The 17,685-nt window shown below is 33.4% G+C and overlaps 3 protein-coding genes across 3 annotated transcripts; all 3 read left to right on the forward strand.

Annotated features, from left to right (window-relative positions):
* On the forward strand, positions 1-1,327 carry LOC112723177 (putative ubiquitin-conjugating enzyme E2 38). The gene has a single exon (XM_025774436.3). It carries the CDS (start codon positions 105-107, stop codon positions 1,209-1,211), a length of 1,107 nt encoding a protein of 368 aa, XP_025630221.1. The 5' UTR covers positions 1-104; the 3' UTR covers positions 1,212-1,327.
* Positions 1,328-5,240: 3,913 nt separating this feature from the next.
* On the forward strand, positions 5,241-7,350 carry LOC112723178 (putative ubiquitin-conjugating enzyme E2 39). Its single transcript, XM_025774437.3, has 2 exons — positions 5,241-6,506; positions 6,879-7,350. The coding sequence occupies exon 1, from the start codon at positions 5,420-5,422 to the stop codon at positions 6,494-6,496; it is 1,077 nt and encodes a 358-aa protein (XP_025630222.1). The 5' UTR covers positions 5,241-5,419; the 3' UTR covers positions 6,497-6,506; positions 6,879-7,350.
* Positions 7,351-13,106: 5,756 nt separating this feature from the next.
* LOC112722070 (protein FAR1-RELATED SEQUENCE 5-like) lies at positions 13,107-15,020 on the forward strand. Its single transcript, XM_025773048.1, has one exon. It carries the CDS (start codon positions 13,107-13,109, stop codon positions 15,018-15,020), a length of 1,914 nt encoding a protein of 637 aa, XP_025628833.1.
* Positions 15,021-17,685: the final 2,665 nt, after the last annotated feature.

The following is a 17,685-nucleotide window of genomic DNA, read 5'->3' on the forward strand; positions in this document are numbered from 1 at the left end:
AGAAATTCTCTCTATATAAGATTAGAGTGATGGTAAATACATAGAAGGGAGTGACTAACAAAATTGAATTTGTATTTCCTGACGCTAAGGTTTCCCTAGACAGAATGAGTTCATCACATCACAAGCAGAAGGAGGCAGCTAACACCATGAAAGGAAGAGAGCAGATCTTCAAGGTCTTCGATATCGTTTCGGAAGTCCCGGATGACCATTTCTTTGGCTCACCATCAAAAGAATCCAGCAGTTACAGCACCGCCAACAGCAATCTCTCCAAGTGCGCCATGAAAGAGTGGAAGATCTTGGAACAGAACCTTCCAGACTCCATCTACATTCGGGTCTACGAGAACCGCATTGACCTAATGAGGGCGGTGATTATAGGCGCCGCGGGCACACCGTACCACGATGGTCTCTTCTTCTTCGACATCAAGCTCCCTTCTAAATATCCAAACTATCCTCCGGAATTATACTTCCACTCGTTCGGGCACCGTCTAAACCCGAACCTCTACAGCAGCGGCAGGGTCTGCTTGAGCCTCCTTAACACGTGGCACGGCAGGACAGCCGAGAAGTGGGATCCACGCGCTTCGACGCTCCTTCAGGTCTTGCTCTCAATCCAAGCACTCGTTCTCAACGAGCAGCCGTTTTTCAATGAGCCTGGGACTTCGTATGGACGACCTATCTTTCAGAGCAGGTCACGTGTCTACACCGAGATGGCGTTTCAGCTCACGTGGGAAGTTGCCATGAACCTCGTTCGTAGGCCGCCCGAGCACTTTGAGGCCTTCGTCCTTCAACACTTCAGCACGCGCTCCGTGGCTGTCTTGGACGCGTGCCGCGAGTACGCCAATGAGCGCGTGTGGGTCGGGTATTACTGCAGGAACCAAGGTGGTGATGGTAGGTCATCCAGTTTGTGTTCTTCGTCAAATGTGAAAGTTTCGGCATCTTTTAAGAAGAGTTTGGTGGAAATTTTGTACCCTAGGCTGGTTCAAACGTTTCAATCATGCGGTGCGGATTTGAAAGGTACCCCAAAAGAGTTGGAATCAGAAGTTATTATTAACAAGCAACCCAAAAGGAAGCAAATGATTGATCCGACGAAGCATGAAAACAAGGGTGAGGTTGGGAAGCATAACAATAAGGGTGGGATCTTCATGAAAGCTGTGGATAGGATCAAAACGGCGTTGGGATGGAAGAAGAAGAAGACAGACTCCAAACAATTCTAGTTTTTTTTTGTAAGGGTTAGTTAGGAGATAAGTAAATCCTTGTTTGACCTTTAATTAGGCTTCTTAATTTTTATTTGATAAAATGGACAAATAGATATTTAATTTTGTTATGCCAAGATAAATAAAATTTTGACTAATTAAAAATATTTTTATATTTTTAAATATTAGATATTTTAATTTTTTGTTTAGAATATATACAAATTTAAATGTTTTATATTTTAAAAAATAAAAAATATTTTTATATTTTTAATTAGTCAAAATTTATTTATTTTTGAATTAATAGATTAACAACTTCCTTGACAATTTTTTGTATTATTTTCTTTCAATAATGTTTAACTGTTTAGGCTAGAAGAATATGATAAAAAAATGTTTATAAAGTTTTATATATAAATATATTAATATATTTTTTCTTGAAAAAAAATAGTAATCTTAAAATATGTTGTTAAAGTACAATATCTATTAGACCAGCTTTTCGTAGTTAATCATTATTTCTGTGATAGATGCAGATAAATTGGATGTTATAATGTTATATATTAGGGTCGGGTAACAATTGAAGGAATGATATTTAGCACCCATTTGAAAAGTAGCAGAAGTTATTTTTTTATTTTTTAATTATTGAATTATGAAAAATTATAATATCTATGTTTGGCATTATTTTAAAAAAAATTTAATTTTTTAAAAAGTTAATTCACAATTTTTTTTAAAATAAGCTTAGTTAATTTTTAAAAGATAATTTTTTAAAAATTGTAACATTTATATTTGGTAAATCAAATCAAAAATAGGTTTCAATAAATACAAGTAACATTAATTGCGTTTGGTAAAATAGTTTTTAAAATTTAAAAATACTATAATAGAAGTAAATGTAAGTATTAAATTTGAAAATTAGTTACAATATGATGTTATATTAAACTTTTAAATTTTGAAAAACACAAGGCAACTTTAAAAAGTTCTATCTTAGATACTTTCAAAAATACTCCAATCTTTTAAAAGTTACAAGCACAAGCAAATAGTCTTTTTTATTTACCACAAAATAAAAATATATGACTTATCCTTTTCGATAAGTCATTCTATCAGTTCCGTAAAAATTGACTTCATCAAAACAAAAAATATCTACCACCATTTACACACAAGCTTCTATATATATTCTTTCGCGTTTTTTTATAATTATTTTACCACTCTATTTTTATTATTAAATTTGTATTTAATATTGTGTGTAGTATGAAATTTTAATTTTAATTTTATTTTTTTTACATGTGATTTTATTTTTATATAGTTTGTTATTATTTTGATAGTTAGTTATAGCAAATTATTGACTCCAATAAAAGAGCAGGAAATTCTAATAAGAGTAAAAAAAGAAAAAAGCAACAAAATATACATTGACACATATTTTACATTTATTTTTTATTTTCACCTACCATATTATACACAATAAAGCAGCAAATACTAACTACACAATAATTTTTTTGGCATTGCCATTAAGATTATTGTGAATTGAAATTTTATTACTATTCACCACATAGAAAAATATCGTTATGGGTGAAGGTGAAATAGAAGAACCAATTTTTATTTTTAATGATATTACGTGAAAAGAATCAATTGCCTAAAAAAATAGAACTAATAAGAGAACAAATAAATAATCAATTGCTTAAACGATTATAATCTTAGTGGTTAGGTGATGTAAAATTAATATTCAATATAAAAAAAATATTTGTTATTATCGTTATTTTAATATCCATTTTATTATGTAAAAAAATTTATATTTTTTGAATTATTTATTCAAACACTACAACTTTAAAATAAATATTTTTATAACTAAAAATACAAATATAAAATAATTTATTTATAAGTTATTATTAATAAATATTCTTATCCTCTTTCTTCAAAAGAGAAAAAAGAATTTATTTAAATTAGGGTAAAGTACTAAATTGGTCCCCTACGTTTGGGCGTAATTCTGTTTTGGTCCTTAAGGTTTAAAGTGTCCTATTTAAATCAAAAAAAGTTTTATTTAGCATTAATGTAGTCCCACCGTGATGTCAAAGTTAAATAATTAATGAAATGTCCTACATGACAGTAGTACAAGACAAGGTTGATAATTTGGAGAATAAGTACAAGTTCTAGAGGTACAAAATCAACCGTGGATACATCAAAATATGTATTTATCATTTTCCTTAGTTTTATAAAAAATATTTCATTTAAATTATAAGAAAAATAATAAATAAATATATTAATGCATCCACGGTTGATTTTGTGCCTCTAGAACTTGTACTTATTCTCCAAATTATGGATCTTATTCTTGTACTACTGTTTTGTAGGATATTTCATTAATTTTTTACCTTTGATGAGCTCACGGTGGGACTAAATTGAAACTAAATAAAAAAATTTTGGATTCAAATAAAACACTTTAAACCTTAAGAACTAAACGTAGAACCAATTTAATACTTTACCCTTTAAATTATTTATCCAAAGGAGCTGATACTAATTATGTATTCAGAATTCAAATGTATAGAGTCAAGTGTCACAAACTCAATTTTTTTCCAAAATCGGATTCTGATCTTTACCATTTGGCTGTCATTCTCATTGTATTACAACTATCGAATTTAACATGAAGTTTTGGTAAATGGCCAATGGTTTTAAAGTTATCACCTCTGTACACTCACATATTCAATTAAAAAATTAAATGAAAAAATGATTATAAAAAATTATATATGTTAACTAATATAAATTTATTGATATGTTACCTAAAAAATGTTAATTAGCTTCACACATTGTCATTTAAGTACTATTTTATCCTCAGTCTCTTTAAAAGCAATGCATGCATGTGTCCTTATCCTACCATTTCAGTTTTTAACTCGATTTAGACTAATTTTGTATAGTTGTCTAGCACCTTGCCAAAAACGTTACGGTATGGTTTCTTTGGAACCCTGTAACTGAAAGGTTTTGCTCTACCAAAAATTCACATATGCTAACTTAATTGTCATATGATTTTAATATGCTCACATTCCACCATTTTTATTAGAGAAATGCTTCATATAGAAAACGTGTCTCGTCAACACTATTTAAAGACTAATATTCTTTATCGCCATTACTTCATCACGTTTAAGTTTAATTAACTTTTTTTATTTATTCAACTCTCACTTCTTTACATAGAAAAATGTCAACGGAAAGATCTTTTAAACCAAATAAAAAAAATGCACCGAAACATATAAAGAAAAAGAAAAATTGTAATATGCTTTGACAAAGATCCTTGTTTAGCTTGCATAAGCACTTAGCCAAGTTTACAACTTATATTACTGCCTAACCTATAAAAGTTTCATGGTTTGATGCTTGCATGAACCATTGGCCATGCCTTAACTAGCTTGGCCTAGTCATCTACTAATGCAAACCGCAAGTTAAAATTTGGTTTACCAAGTCCGTATATAAAAATTGTGGTGATGGTTAATCCGTTAATTGAGCGTTACACCACTGGATCCATCTAAAATGTGTCAAAACATACGGTTTTTTTTGCTTTGTACATTATTTCCAAACTGTCTCAATTCATTTTGCATGACTCCACTTACGTACGGTAATTCTCGGATAGAGACCATGAGCTTGAGCCCATGACAATTACACCGGATTGAAGAAGAAAGCAACACAAGAACTCTTAGCACATACATACACAAATTATATCGCTTCAATATGTTGGTAAAGTTGTAGGAAATTAAATGAAAATGCACTAGTACGGTGTCTCTCCCCGTAAAAATATATGTTGGTCTAGTTTTGGATCTACAAAGTCTCGAACTCTCGATCCGTATTTACCGCAAAGATATTTGTTAGCTAATCAATATTAATTTCATGAAACTTCATTAATAAAACTCTAAGCTGGAAAAGTGATTGGGATACCCAATTGCCCATGATGAATCTAATTAAAGAAAGTGATGGCGTTAGAAGACCATGCGGTGTTTACCATAATTATACTTGTTTAACTCACTCTCTTACCATGACTAAAAATGCTAAACCCATGGCATGCATAATGATCCGTATTCCTTGCTCATTCAACTCATCGTTAGTTAGTTAGTTACTCTCACTAACCCCTCATCTCTTGCATCTGCTGCCAGCTGCCAGTTGCCCCTCCATTTCCCAATAACGTAACCGTTTCTTGGAATAAACACTAACACAAACACATCATCATTCCCACACCACTCAATCACTACAATCCTTTCCTCAACAAAATGGCTGGCCTGAACAATTTCGAGCGCTTCGACGTCGTTTCAGACCATTCAGAGCACCACTTTTCCCAACCAACTGCTAACACTACCAAGAAACAGAAACAGAACCGCAACCCGGAACCAACCAACCACGCTGCCCGAAACTGTTTTACAAACACGGGCAGCAAAGTGTACAAGAACATAATGCGAGAATGGAAGATCCTCGCCAACGGCCTGCCCGACTCCATCTACGTCCGCGTCTACGAGAGCCGCATCGATCTCATGAGGGCAGCAATCGTCGGCGCCGCTGGTACACCCTACCACGATGGACTCTTCTTCTTCGACATTGCTTTCCCGCCAAATTACCCTTCCCAACCTCCCAAGGTTCACTACCTCTCTTGCGGGTTCAAACTCAACCCGAACCTTTACCATAACGGCGAAGTGTGCCTCAGCCTCATCAACACCTGGATCGGTAAAAAGAGCGAGAAGTGGGACCCATGCGGTTCAACCGTTTTGCAGCTCCTCGTTTCTCTCCAAGGCCTCGTCCTAAACGACAAGCCGTTTTTCAACGAGGCCGGATCCGAAATCTTCGGACGCGCCTTCTTTGAGAAGCAGGCGCGTTCTTATAACTATTCCGTTTTCTTACTTAGCTGTAGGACCATGCTGTTTTGGCTCCAACGACCTCCGCGGAACTTCGAGGAATTCGTTCACGCGCACTTTCGTGACCGCGCGTGTCAGATTCTGAGGGCGTGCCATGAGTACGTGAATGGGCGCGTGAGGGTTGGGTGGTACGGTGTGAGCGACGTTGGGGAGAACGATGGCTCTTCCCATCGGTCGCGTGTGAAGGTCTCGGAGGAATTCAAGGCATCGATGGGGAAGTTGTATCTTCGGATGGTTGTGGCGTTTCAACTGAATGGTTCTTCGTTGTGTTCGGAGCTTTTGGAATTAGAGAACAGTGATAAAAATGGTGGTTCGTCGAAGAACAAGGGGCATGGCGGTGACAGAAAGTATGGGAAGATTGTCAGGAAGGTGTTGGGTAAGTTTAGGAAGTTTTATGCTTTGAAGAAGGATCAAAGTAGAAGAGTCGACGTGTCAAAGTGATCTCTTCAAGGTAAAATTCCAATACATGATATATGATATGATGTTTTATTCTTCTAGCATGATAAATACATTTTTCAATATTGATTTTTAGCGAATATTGAGGCTTAAGATTGGCAAAATTAGTTAAACCTAACAATGATATATAGTTTCCCATGTCTTCATTTTCAATTGCTTTCTGTTGATGAAAGATTGATGAAAATCATACAAGAAACTAAATCATTTTGTTTTTGACAGATAATGTTAAACCCCCTTAACTGACACATAACAACTTAATTGGTATTATTTGATGCAATTGGGAGAAAAAAGAATCAAGTTAGAAAAATGCAATAATTTTTAATTTTGATTTATTTATTTGTCTTGCTTGATTTATGTTATGATGCAGAAGCATAGCGGTAGTGAGACACTTGACAAGGTAGAGTGGCACTCTTGGGTTTTTTCTGGTCCATGACGGGAGTTTCTATAGTTAACTATGGTGACTTTATTATACGCCAATGTTTCTGTTACTAGCGTCTTTGTGTTTTTGGTCAAGAGATTTTTTGCTAGCTTGATCTATACCGTTTGCACACTTATAGTATTAGGGTTGTGTAGGAGAGCTTATCTCACAATAAAGGATTTAGCTATAACTGGACATTTGACAGCTCTTTTTTTGTCCATCCATCATTTTTAGTTAGGCAACCCCATCAATGGACCACAGGTTTGGAATTCCTTATTAATCCAGTTAATTTCGGCCCACAATTGCTGTGGGCAGATTTTAGGTTTTCAAGCACTGAGTTTTAGGCTTGAAGTGGCGTGAAAAGAGCAATGAACTTCATATGTACCATGCATCCTCAATGATTTTGATTTTGAACCTCCAATCCGTCCAATCCATTAGTTGCTTTTATATTTATTTTAATATTTTTTATATAGAAATTTTGTTAAATTCGACCTTCTCCATCTTATATCAGAATGAATTAGGCACTTCTTTTTTAAACAAATACTTCTAGGCTCTTTGGATATTAACAAATTACCGTATTAAAATGATTCTCATATTAACTGGGGAAATCAAATTTACATTCTTACCGGATTTGAGATTGTGTTCTTCCTAGATGTGTTCATTATCTTTCGCTAACATCCAGCAAACAACTCATACAAATTCAAATTTTGGTATAAAGGTGGGGGATGGGGGGAACAAAGAGGAACATTCATAAGATGAAACACGAAAAATTAAGGAAATTTAAGTGTGGTTGGTAGATATGGAAGTATCTAGGACACAGGTAATAACTATTACAAAATTAATATGCAAGTCACAAAAAAAAAAAATTTAATAAGCAAAAGCTAAGGCTTTTTTTTTTTTGACTTGGGCTATTCCCAACAACTCAAATCCGACTCTAAGAACCATCCCACCCACTCCCTAAATTGGATGTAGCACTAGTCATGTGTTTTCTCTGGTTGCCATTACTTTGAAGTTTGAATAGACTCTATAGTCCATAGCCATGAATTAAGCCACCTTATTGCTGCGAATGACGTCCTCTGCACGGCGTGGCGAACTCCGACAAAGCCAACGATGATGACCACGACAAACTTCTTTGTACAATAGGTTCCGACAAGGCCAGCGAAGAAGACGACGGGGAGCTCCTCTATGCAGCAAGCTCCGGCTAGGTAAGTGACGAAGACGATGAGATGGGTCTTTCAAGGTCGTTTCAAGATGTCCGATTTGGTCTCCTCCATGAACAGAGCTTCAATATGCCTCTGTGTAGGAGGGAGGTAAGAACTATTATTTATAAGACCAAAATGATGACATAATGGTAAGAATATACATTAGAATCTCTTTTGTTATTGATGCAAAATAATTCTTGTAGAGACTTTGGATCTTGAGTTCATCTCTTGCATATTAATTACCTGAATGTTTATTAGCATATATCGTAAACAAAAATATTTTGAAAAAATTATCAAAAATACCCATAAAGTTTATGAATGCTGAGAAAGTACTCATAAACTAAAAAAATTAACGTTATACTTATGGAAGCCGAGTTCCGTACGACAAAAGTATTTAAACCTTAATTTTGTATTGACTTTTTAATAAAATTTTCAAACTAGCTCCACCTTCAACTTCAGTTTACTTTTCAAACCTTCATAACTCAACCTGCAATTTTGAAAACTTTGCTATGAAGTCCAAAACTACTACAATATATGAGACCGAAATCAATGATGGTGGTGAGAATTTTATAGCTTCTACTTGTTTATACTTCATCAGTTCGTTGTGTTCTTCTCGGTAACACACACCATGATCTTCCCTTTCACTTTCATACTCTCTAATAGACCTTTGTTACATGGTGTTCTATCAAGATGAACCAGGAGTAATATTGAACTCCAAAAATTGTAATCATTCTTGAATAGTTTTGATTCGTAAAGAGACTCACCATCATATTTTGCACCATTTCCAAACTTTACTGATATTACTATTTGTCGATCCATAGTATTTGCTAATACGATAAACATCCATGGAGCATCATTCACAATCGTACTTGATTCAGGACCGTCATTACTGGCTGTAATGGTGACAAGAATCCCCTCTTGTGTTGCTCCAAAACTACCGATCGACATGGCATCTTCGGAGAACAATTGGTCGAAGTCTTCACCGTCACCACCACCATCATTGATTTCGGCCTCGATTGTTGTAGTAGTTCTCGACTCTATGACAAAAGTTTTAAAGGTGGAGGTTAAAATATGGAGGATTAAAAAAGTGAGTTGAAATTGAGGATGAGAATAGTTTAAGAATTTTATTAAAAATTCAATAAAAATTAATATTTAAATATTTTTGTCATACGAAATCCATCTTTCCTGAGTATAATATTAATTTTCTTAGTTTATGAATATTTTTATCAACGTTTATAAATTTTATGGATATTTTTAGTAATTTTTTTATTTAATATTTATTAATATTAAATAAGACAAATTTTAACCGTATTTTTTTATTTTTTTAGTATTACCTTATTGTAAATTAAAACCTGAAAGGCTATACTAAATAGTAAATACTACAATGCCGTTGAATTTTGGAACTTGTCTCGTATCTTAATCTTATGCATATATTAACTGCTAAATCAATAAATAAGCATGTTTTAATTCAAATCATAAAATACTGCATAAGACTTGCATAGAGACAATAAAAATTAATTCAAATCAGTTTAAGATTAAGTTATTTTATATTCGAGATAACTATTAAATTAGTATTTAAATTTTTTAAATACTAACAAAAAAAAATCTTAATAAAATATTAATGACAAAATAACTCTTAAAAATATTTTAAATTTTAATAAAAATAACTTTTTAACGTCTGGTTATTTTTATTAAAACTCATTAACGTCTGGTTATTTTTAGATAAACTCATTAACAAAGCACATAACGTGATACTAAATTACCATCTTCCGTGAGTTCCGTCCATGTCTTCTTTTGCTCTAATACCACCACTTTCCACACCATCCACTACTAATTCCATCCCCTAATTACCTTTACCTCTCTTTATTTCTTTCTTATTTTTCTCAATTTTTTTCTTTGTCACCTCGCTCTAAGTACTCTCCTCAATAATCGGTCACTCACATCATTCAATTACAATAACAATTCATCATTAACAATAATAATATTCACACAATTCAACAATAACAATATACAATTTAAAAAATAAAAATAAAAAATAAATCTAAATATAGAGAAGAAGAGATAGAGAGAATAAAAGAATGGGATGCTAAGAAGAAAAGAAAAAAAAACATGTAGTGGTGAAATAGTTGAGAAAATAGAAGAGAAGAAAAATTAGAGAAAAAATGAAAGAGAATTTATTGAAAAAAAGGAAGAAAGAATTCGCCGACGATGAAAACATTAAAAAGTAGAGAGCACAAAAAGAATTAGGAATGATGATGATTTTGCTGTCATTTGAGTTGCTGTCATCACCACAGAGAGAACAAAAGAAAGATAAGAAGAGGATTTGAGAATGAAGAAGAAAAAAAATCTAGACTAACAATGATATGGTTTAATGTTTTGTTTAAATTATAAAAAATAATTAAAAAATAATTTTAGAATTATATAAAATTTAATATAATTTCATATTTGTATATATTATCATTCCGTTTGTTACTTTAGCCTTTTCCATTAACAAAAATGGAGCAGTTGGTCACTTTTGTAAGGGTGTTTGGAAACTTCTTAAAATTTAATTTCAGTGTTTGAAACAAAAAATAATTAAATTAGTATAGATAGAATTTAATTTAATTTTTTTTAAATTAATTCTAATTTAAATAAGGTCAATTTAGAATTCTACTCCATTAAAATTTTACTTAAAATTTAAAATGTCTAAAATGTTTTTATAATCTAATTATTTTTTTTTAATTTTTTTTCATTCATTTTCTCTCTATGCCTTCCACATTTTAATACACATTGTTCTTCTCTCACCACCTTTTTTTTTTTCTTCAACTCACTTAATATAATATATATCTTTTTTTTAAAAAGTCTACTATGTAGATCCAAAAAAATTATCCACATGTATAGATTTTATGTGTTTAACTTAGATTTATGATACAAAACATTTACTAATACGTCTAAACATTTTAAGTAAAGTTATGATACTAGCAAAAAGTAGCACAATTTTATTCTATTTTAATAACATGAATTAGTTGCTATAATTGATCGTTGATAACTAATTTTTTATTTATTATGTCATTAAACTAATTAACAAGTTAATTTTCGATAGTTCATGTTTATTTTTTGTTAATAGTTTGTCATTGAAATCAACCATAAAGAGTTATTTAATTGTTTTAATTAATAATAATATTTTTTAAATTTAATATTTTAGGTTAATCTAATTTTTGTTTTTTTAAAAGAGGTAAATAAATTTTAGTTGAAAAGATTTTAGTTAAAAGTATAATTTTATTATTTTATATAATTTAATAAATAAATATATTTATTATTTAAATATGATGTTATATTAATAAAAGATAAAATTGTTTATTATAAAACTTTAATTTATTTTATAAACATTTTAAACACTAGAATTCAATTCAATTTTATAATTTTAATAATTCATTATAAATACTAGAATTTAATTCAATTTTATACTATTAAAAATTTTCAAACAGACTAAAAATTATTCAAAAAATTTTTATCGATAATATATTTTAAAATATTTTTTGTCAGCGCTTAATCTTTTGGATATTAAATTGGTAATTAACTCTTTTATATTATTATTTTTATTATATTTATTAATTACCCCTAAAATAAATATATAATATTAAATATAATAAATAAATAATTTTAAATATTATATATATAAAATTATAAATATTAAATTAAATAAAATAATTTTAGATTTTTATCTCCATAGCGTTACTGTTTCACAATATGGTGCCAAGTTGAAGTCCAATGTCGTTTGGAGGAATTTTTCTTCTGATTTTCGCCTTGGTTTGCTTGTAGTGAGAAAAATTATAGACCCAATCCTAGTTACCAAAATATAAGCACACTATAATATTTTTTATTTGAATTTTCTAAAGTTTGAATTTCACTTTAGAGAATAAAGTGTGATCTCTTACCATTTATTTTAGGTAATTTCTTCCAAACCCATGCCAAATTTATGGGTAAATTACCCTTGCATATGTGTCATCATCTCAGCCATTGATAAAAAAAATTTTCAACCTCTCATTAATGCATTAATTGGTTATAGCAAAAGCCTTTAATGAACATATACCATAACAAATACTACATTAATTATTGTATACACATACTGTATAGTGTATTGGGGAACATTTACAATTATAATTTATAATCTCTAACTTATTTTTTATTTTAAAAAATACCCTCCATCTCTTCCTGAAATTCAACATGCATGTCTCAGAACTTGGAAAATGCATAGAACCACTACCCACTGGTTTTTTCGCTTTCGTTGTATACCCATTACCCAACCGTGAAATTTGTTATCCCAGAACTCACTACCCAACCCTGTTTGATTTTTTTGCCTTTGTTCTATACCCAGTGTCCATTTAGCAAGAATGATCTCCCTCGAGTAACAGGTTCTGGAATTGGTGCTCTGGTTCCGTCAGATAGGCGTTGACGTCAACTGAGGAGAGGGCGAACGCTAAACTGATGTGGCTCCGGTAGAAAAATTTGTAGTTGAACTTCTGCTTGACCCGAAACTGTGGCTGTTGGAAGCTGGTTTACCAACATTCATTTTTCGACTGCCTTCGAATTACGTGCGTCGGATTAGGTAAGGTCACCTCCCTCCGAGAGTGCATTTTTTATCCGTTCAAGATTAACCTTTGGTTGTCATCAAGGTATGTCCGATTAACTTTTTTTTGTTATCCAGATTAGTTTAATTTGGATGATAGTCTATGCCTTTTAAACGGTTCTCTGTTTAGGGTATTGGGTTGCTATTCTGGAATTTGAAAATTAAGTAACATTATCCAGTTCTATGTTGTGGATAGGTTTGGGGAATTGAAATTAAAACCTTATACTGGGGTCGAAAATAATTGGATTAGTTTAATTGGTTTTTGTTCATTTAATTTTACATGCAGCTTAGTTTAGCTTCCCGTAGTTGCTGCCATTGGCTCTGTTTATTGACATTTTTCGGTAAAATTATGGCAGGGGTTAAATTATGTCCATAAACGAGGATGATGTGAAGAATGATTCTGATAATGATTTGGGTGATGATTACGATTATCAACCGATTGCAGAAGATGCTGCTGAAGACGACGATGTGGATTCATTGGATTCTACTAGCAAGAGTGAAGAAATTTGTGGTGTAAAAAGAATAGCAGATTTAATGGTGGAGGATATTTGGAACCTGGAGTTTAGGACAGAGGATGAGGCCTGCCAATTTTATAACGCATATTCTTGTTGGCATGGATTTGTAATGAGGAAGGACGACGTGGTTAGGGATAATCAAGGTACAATCATTAGTAGGCAACTTGTTTGCAATAAAGAAGGCTGGAGGAATATGAGGTATCTTGATCTGGATGATAGATCAAGGGAGGCAAAGTCACTAACGCGAACCAAGTGTCCAGCTCGGCTTAGGGTAAAGCTTGACTATGGCTGCGGTAGATGGAAGGTATCATTTTTTGTGGAATCTCACAACCATGATCTGACGCCACCGCAATTTGCGCATCTAGTTCCGGCCAATCGTCGTCTCACTGTCATTGATAAAATCCAAGTGGAAAATCTTCATAATTTTGGTGTCAAGACCTGCCATATTATGGGGTATATTGCGTTCCAGAAGGGTGGATATCGTCATGCTGGCTTCATACGCAAAGATTTGTACAATCACATTGATCGTTATCGTCGGTCAAAGGTTAAAAACGGGGATGCCAATGCGGCAATAAACTATTTGATTGGCAAGTCAAACAATGATCCGCTGTTCTTTGGAAAGTATATGTTCACTAGTGACGAAAGGCTCGAGCATATTTTTTGGGCAGATGGGCAGTCAATTATCGACTATCACTGCTTTGGAGATATTGTTGCTTTTGATTCAACCTACAAGAAGAATAAATACAACAAGCCTTTGGTTATTTTCTCCGGATGCAATCATCACGGGCAGACTGTTATCTTCGGCTCCGGCCTACTATCCGACGAAACCACAGAGACGTATAAGTGGTTGTTGGAAATCTTTGTTGAAGCGATGGGTGGAAAAAGTCCTAAAGCAGTAATAACTGACGGAGACCTTGCCATGCGAGATGCAATCAAGAATGTTCTTCCTGATGCGACCCATCGGTTATGTGGATGGCATCTGCAGAGAAATGCATGTGAAAATATAAAGAATCCTAATTTCCTGTGTGATTTTAAGGGTCTTATATGCGACAACAACGACCACAGAGACTTTGATCGGAGATGGGCAGCCATTTTAGATAAGCACAACCTTGTTGGGAGTACCTGGATGGAAAAGACGTACGAAACTCGTTCGATGTGGTCCCATTGTTTCCTCCGGGATAAGTTTTTCGGTTACATAAGGACGACATCACAATGCGAAGGTATAAATTCTCTCATAAGATTTTATGTTAATCGCAAGAACACCCTCATTGACTTCATGCATAACCTGGATAGGGCCTTAAAGGAGTATAGAAACAACGAATTAATCGCTGACTTTAAGTCTCAGTGCTCAGAGCCAGTGATGATTACCTCGTTGGAGGTATATGAAAGATCTGCATCATGTTATTTCACTCGAAACATTTTTAAGAAAATTCGTAATGAGATTCAGAGGGTAGGGGTTTTGAATATCAAGGTACTAAGCACAACCTTGGACAAGGTCAAGTTCAGTGTGACTGCTCTCGGAGACCTGGCCAAAGATCGACGGGTGGAAGTCGATAGAGGTAAGAATCTGTTCTCGTGCTCGTGCAAGCTGTTTGAATCACGTGGTATTTCCTATAGTCATGTCTTCTGTGCCATGAAGTTCGAAAACATACTTGAGTTTCCAGATTCGTTGATCTATAAAAGGTGGACAAAGAATGCAAAGAACGAATTTATTAGCACAGAAATGCCTGTGAATGATGACGTCGAAAGGGTCTTAAATTTTTGAGTTGGTGCATTGGCATCGAATTGCAACAAGTTGTGTGATATTGCTTGCAAGGATCTTGCAGACTTTGATGAAGTCCAGTCTGAACTTGTCAATTTAGTTATCCGCCTGTAGTCACGCAAACAAGGCAACTCAACTCCTAATGTTAACATGGAAGGCATCAACGATCTCTTTGTTGTCAAAAGCAAAGGAGCCCCTTCCAAGAGGTCTTCTTGGAGGAAGAAGAGTGCATGCTCTAATTGCCACAAGTACGGTCATTACTACAAGCGTTGTCCAGATCTGATGCAGCATATTGTGGAAGGTAACTCTCGCGATCGATCAGACGGCAATGCATCAGCCAAGGACTCAAGTTTTAGTCCAGAAAGGTTTGCTAATTCTTCGAGGTCGTTCTCAGTTAAGTCCGAACACCACTTAGGACCTAAGACCAGGGTACGATTTGTTTATTCTAACTACGTTCATGCTGTGAAAATTTTCTTCGGTGGGTGTCCCTTTAAAAACCATTAAACTATGTGAATGTTCCTATCTTTGCGCAGCCTTTTAAAAAGGGTGGAACAAGGAAGTTTACGGCGACGAGTATGAGGAACCGAAAGGGTAAAGACAACACTTTTGATGAGGTAATTTTTGTGAATGTAAACCTCTAATTTCCGTGACATGAACTGGGAAATTAATGAAGATCTCCCTCTTCTTGTTTAAAAAAAAAATTTATAAAACAGCGGAGCCTCCATGAAAGCAGTGAATCCATTGACATCGCGTCCATGAATGGATTTTTCAACAAAAATCTCTATTTGTTAACACAGGTGCAATGCGTAAAACTCTTGTTAACCACTTTGCGATGAATGACCATTACGCTTTTATGCATGATTATGGTTTCTTATTGGGGATTATGATGTCATAACCAGGTGAAGGAGTCACAGCAGGACAAGGGACATTCATTCACAAACTATGAATGCGTTAATGATGTCATGGATGAGAAATGTGACACACCACATGTGCAGATCGATGTCCGAGATCCGTTACCATCGTCAATGCCTTGTGGCAACAAACAAGGATCGTACATGGCATTGTTCGCGTCGATGCATAGGACACTTTGACCAATAGGAAGAATTAGTCTTCTGAATTTAGTGCAATGCAAATATTTGGTTCTATAAGCATGATTTATCCTGATTTACTGACCGCAATGTATTTGCCATTACTTGGTATTAAGGAGTTTTAATTTGTTGTTATTTACGTTAATTGTGAATATGTTCATTAGGATGATAATTATGTTCAACAATATGTACGTCTTTTGCTTACATTGCTGTATTCTAGTTGCAGTTAATTTTGGTTGAATTTTGGGTAAGGAGTTGCTACCATTGTGATTATGCAATACAGTTGATCAATTAGAGTTGTGTTAATTGATTTTTTTCTCTACTTAGTGCATTAGGATGATAATCATGTTCAATAATATGTATGTGTTTTGCTTACATTGCTGTATTTTAGTTGCAGTTAATTGTGGTTGCATTTGGTGTAAGGACTTTCTACAATTGTGATTATGCAATATAGTTGATAAATTAGAGTTGTGTTAATGGATTTTTTTTCATACATAGTGCATTTGATTTACCAACCAAATTGTTAGATTGAATGGGTCGTATGCTCCAGGGTTGGATTGTTCATCGATGATTGTACCTATGTTGTGTTACTTTCAGGTTGTGAATCTATTTTGTTATTATGGATTTCCTATATTCGTCGGAAATTTTTTTTAGGGGAAGTGGCGCCCTGTATATGAAAACAGTTTCAAATATAGCGAGTGTTTCTTGTACCATTTTAGGAGATTCGTTATGTGTCATGAATCTGTTATATATAAAGCAAAAAACATAAACACAAACACATTTATATTTGTGCATATCATACTTTCGATTATTAGGAACAATAAAATTTTGAAGATGCTAATCTTAGATACTGACAGAAGATAACATTAGGAACAATAAAAGTTTGAAACCATGCGGACATTTCCTTTAAGTTTAACATTAGCGAATCTTTCTATATTTTCAGCTATTTGACTACAGCATGACTTTGATAGGCAGGGTTTTGCTTCTTAGGATTTCTGCCTGAACGTTTTCAAAATATTTTCATCTGGCATCCGTAACATTGTAGACTATTATTACCTGATATTAAAAATTCATAAACAATCACTGTAACAAAAGTATATGTGAAGACATTTCAAGAAAGCAAAGACTGCAACATTATAATTACTTAATTCATGCAGTCATTTGAACATGCAACTCACCCATGTTGTCACCCAAAACCCACAGTCGCCTCTTGTAAAAAAAAATTTGTGATCAATTTATATTAAGCATACGAATCTCATTAAGCAGTTACAGAAGTATCAGAAATAGTATTTTTACAAGGACAGTACAACAACAACCTAGTGGTATAATTTATATTAAGCATATGAAGCTCATTAAGGAATTATACAAGCACCATATTAATAGTCAATTGATAGGGACACAACAACAACAAGCTAGTGTTATTAATTGTTTCGCGTCGATTTTACCCACTTCATTCTCTCTCATTGTATTGTCTTAAATAGAAACTGGAAAGGGCTATCAAAACCTATGGCCTTGAAAGTTCCAGTGGGGATGGAATGAATGTATGGGATGCTTTGAATGTAAAATTTAGCAAGAAAGAA

Source organism: Arachis hypogaea, chromosome 11 (genome assembly GCF_003086295.3).
Source record: "Arachis hypogaea cultivar Tifrunner chromosome 11, arahy.Tifrunner.gnm2.J5K5, whole genome shotgun sequence".
NCBI classification, from domain to species: domain Eukaryota; kingdom Viridiplantae; phylum Streptophyta; class Magnoliopsida; order Fabales; family Fabaceae; genus Arachis; species Arachis hypogaea.

Coding starts and splice junctions, on each gene's coding strand:
- LOC112723177 (XM_025774436.3), top strand. CDS start 105: ATGAGTTCATCACATCACAAGCAGAAGGAGGCAGCTAACACCATGAAA.
- LOC112723178 (XM_025774437.3), top strand. CDS start 5,420: ATGGCTGGCCTGAACAATTTCGAGCGCTTCGACGTCGTTTCAGACCAT.
- LOC112722070 (XM_025773048.1), top strand. CDS start 13,107: ATGTCCATAAACGAGGATGATGTGAAGAATGATTCTGATAATGATTTG.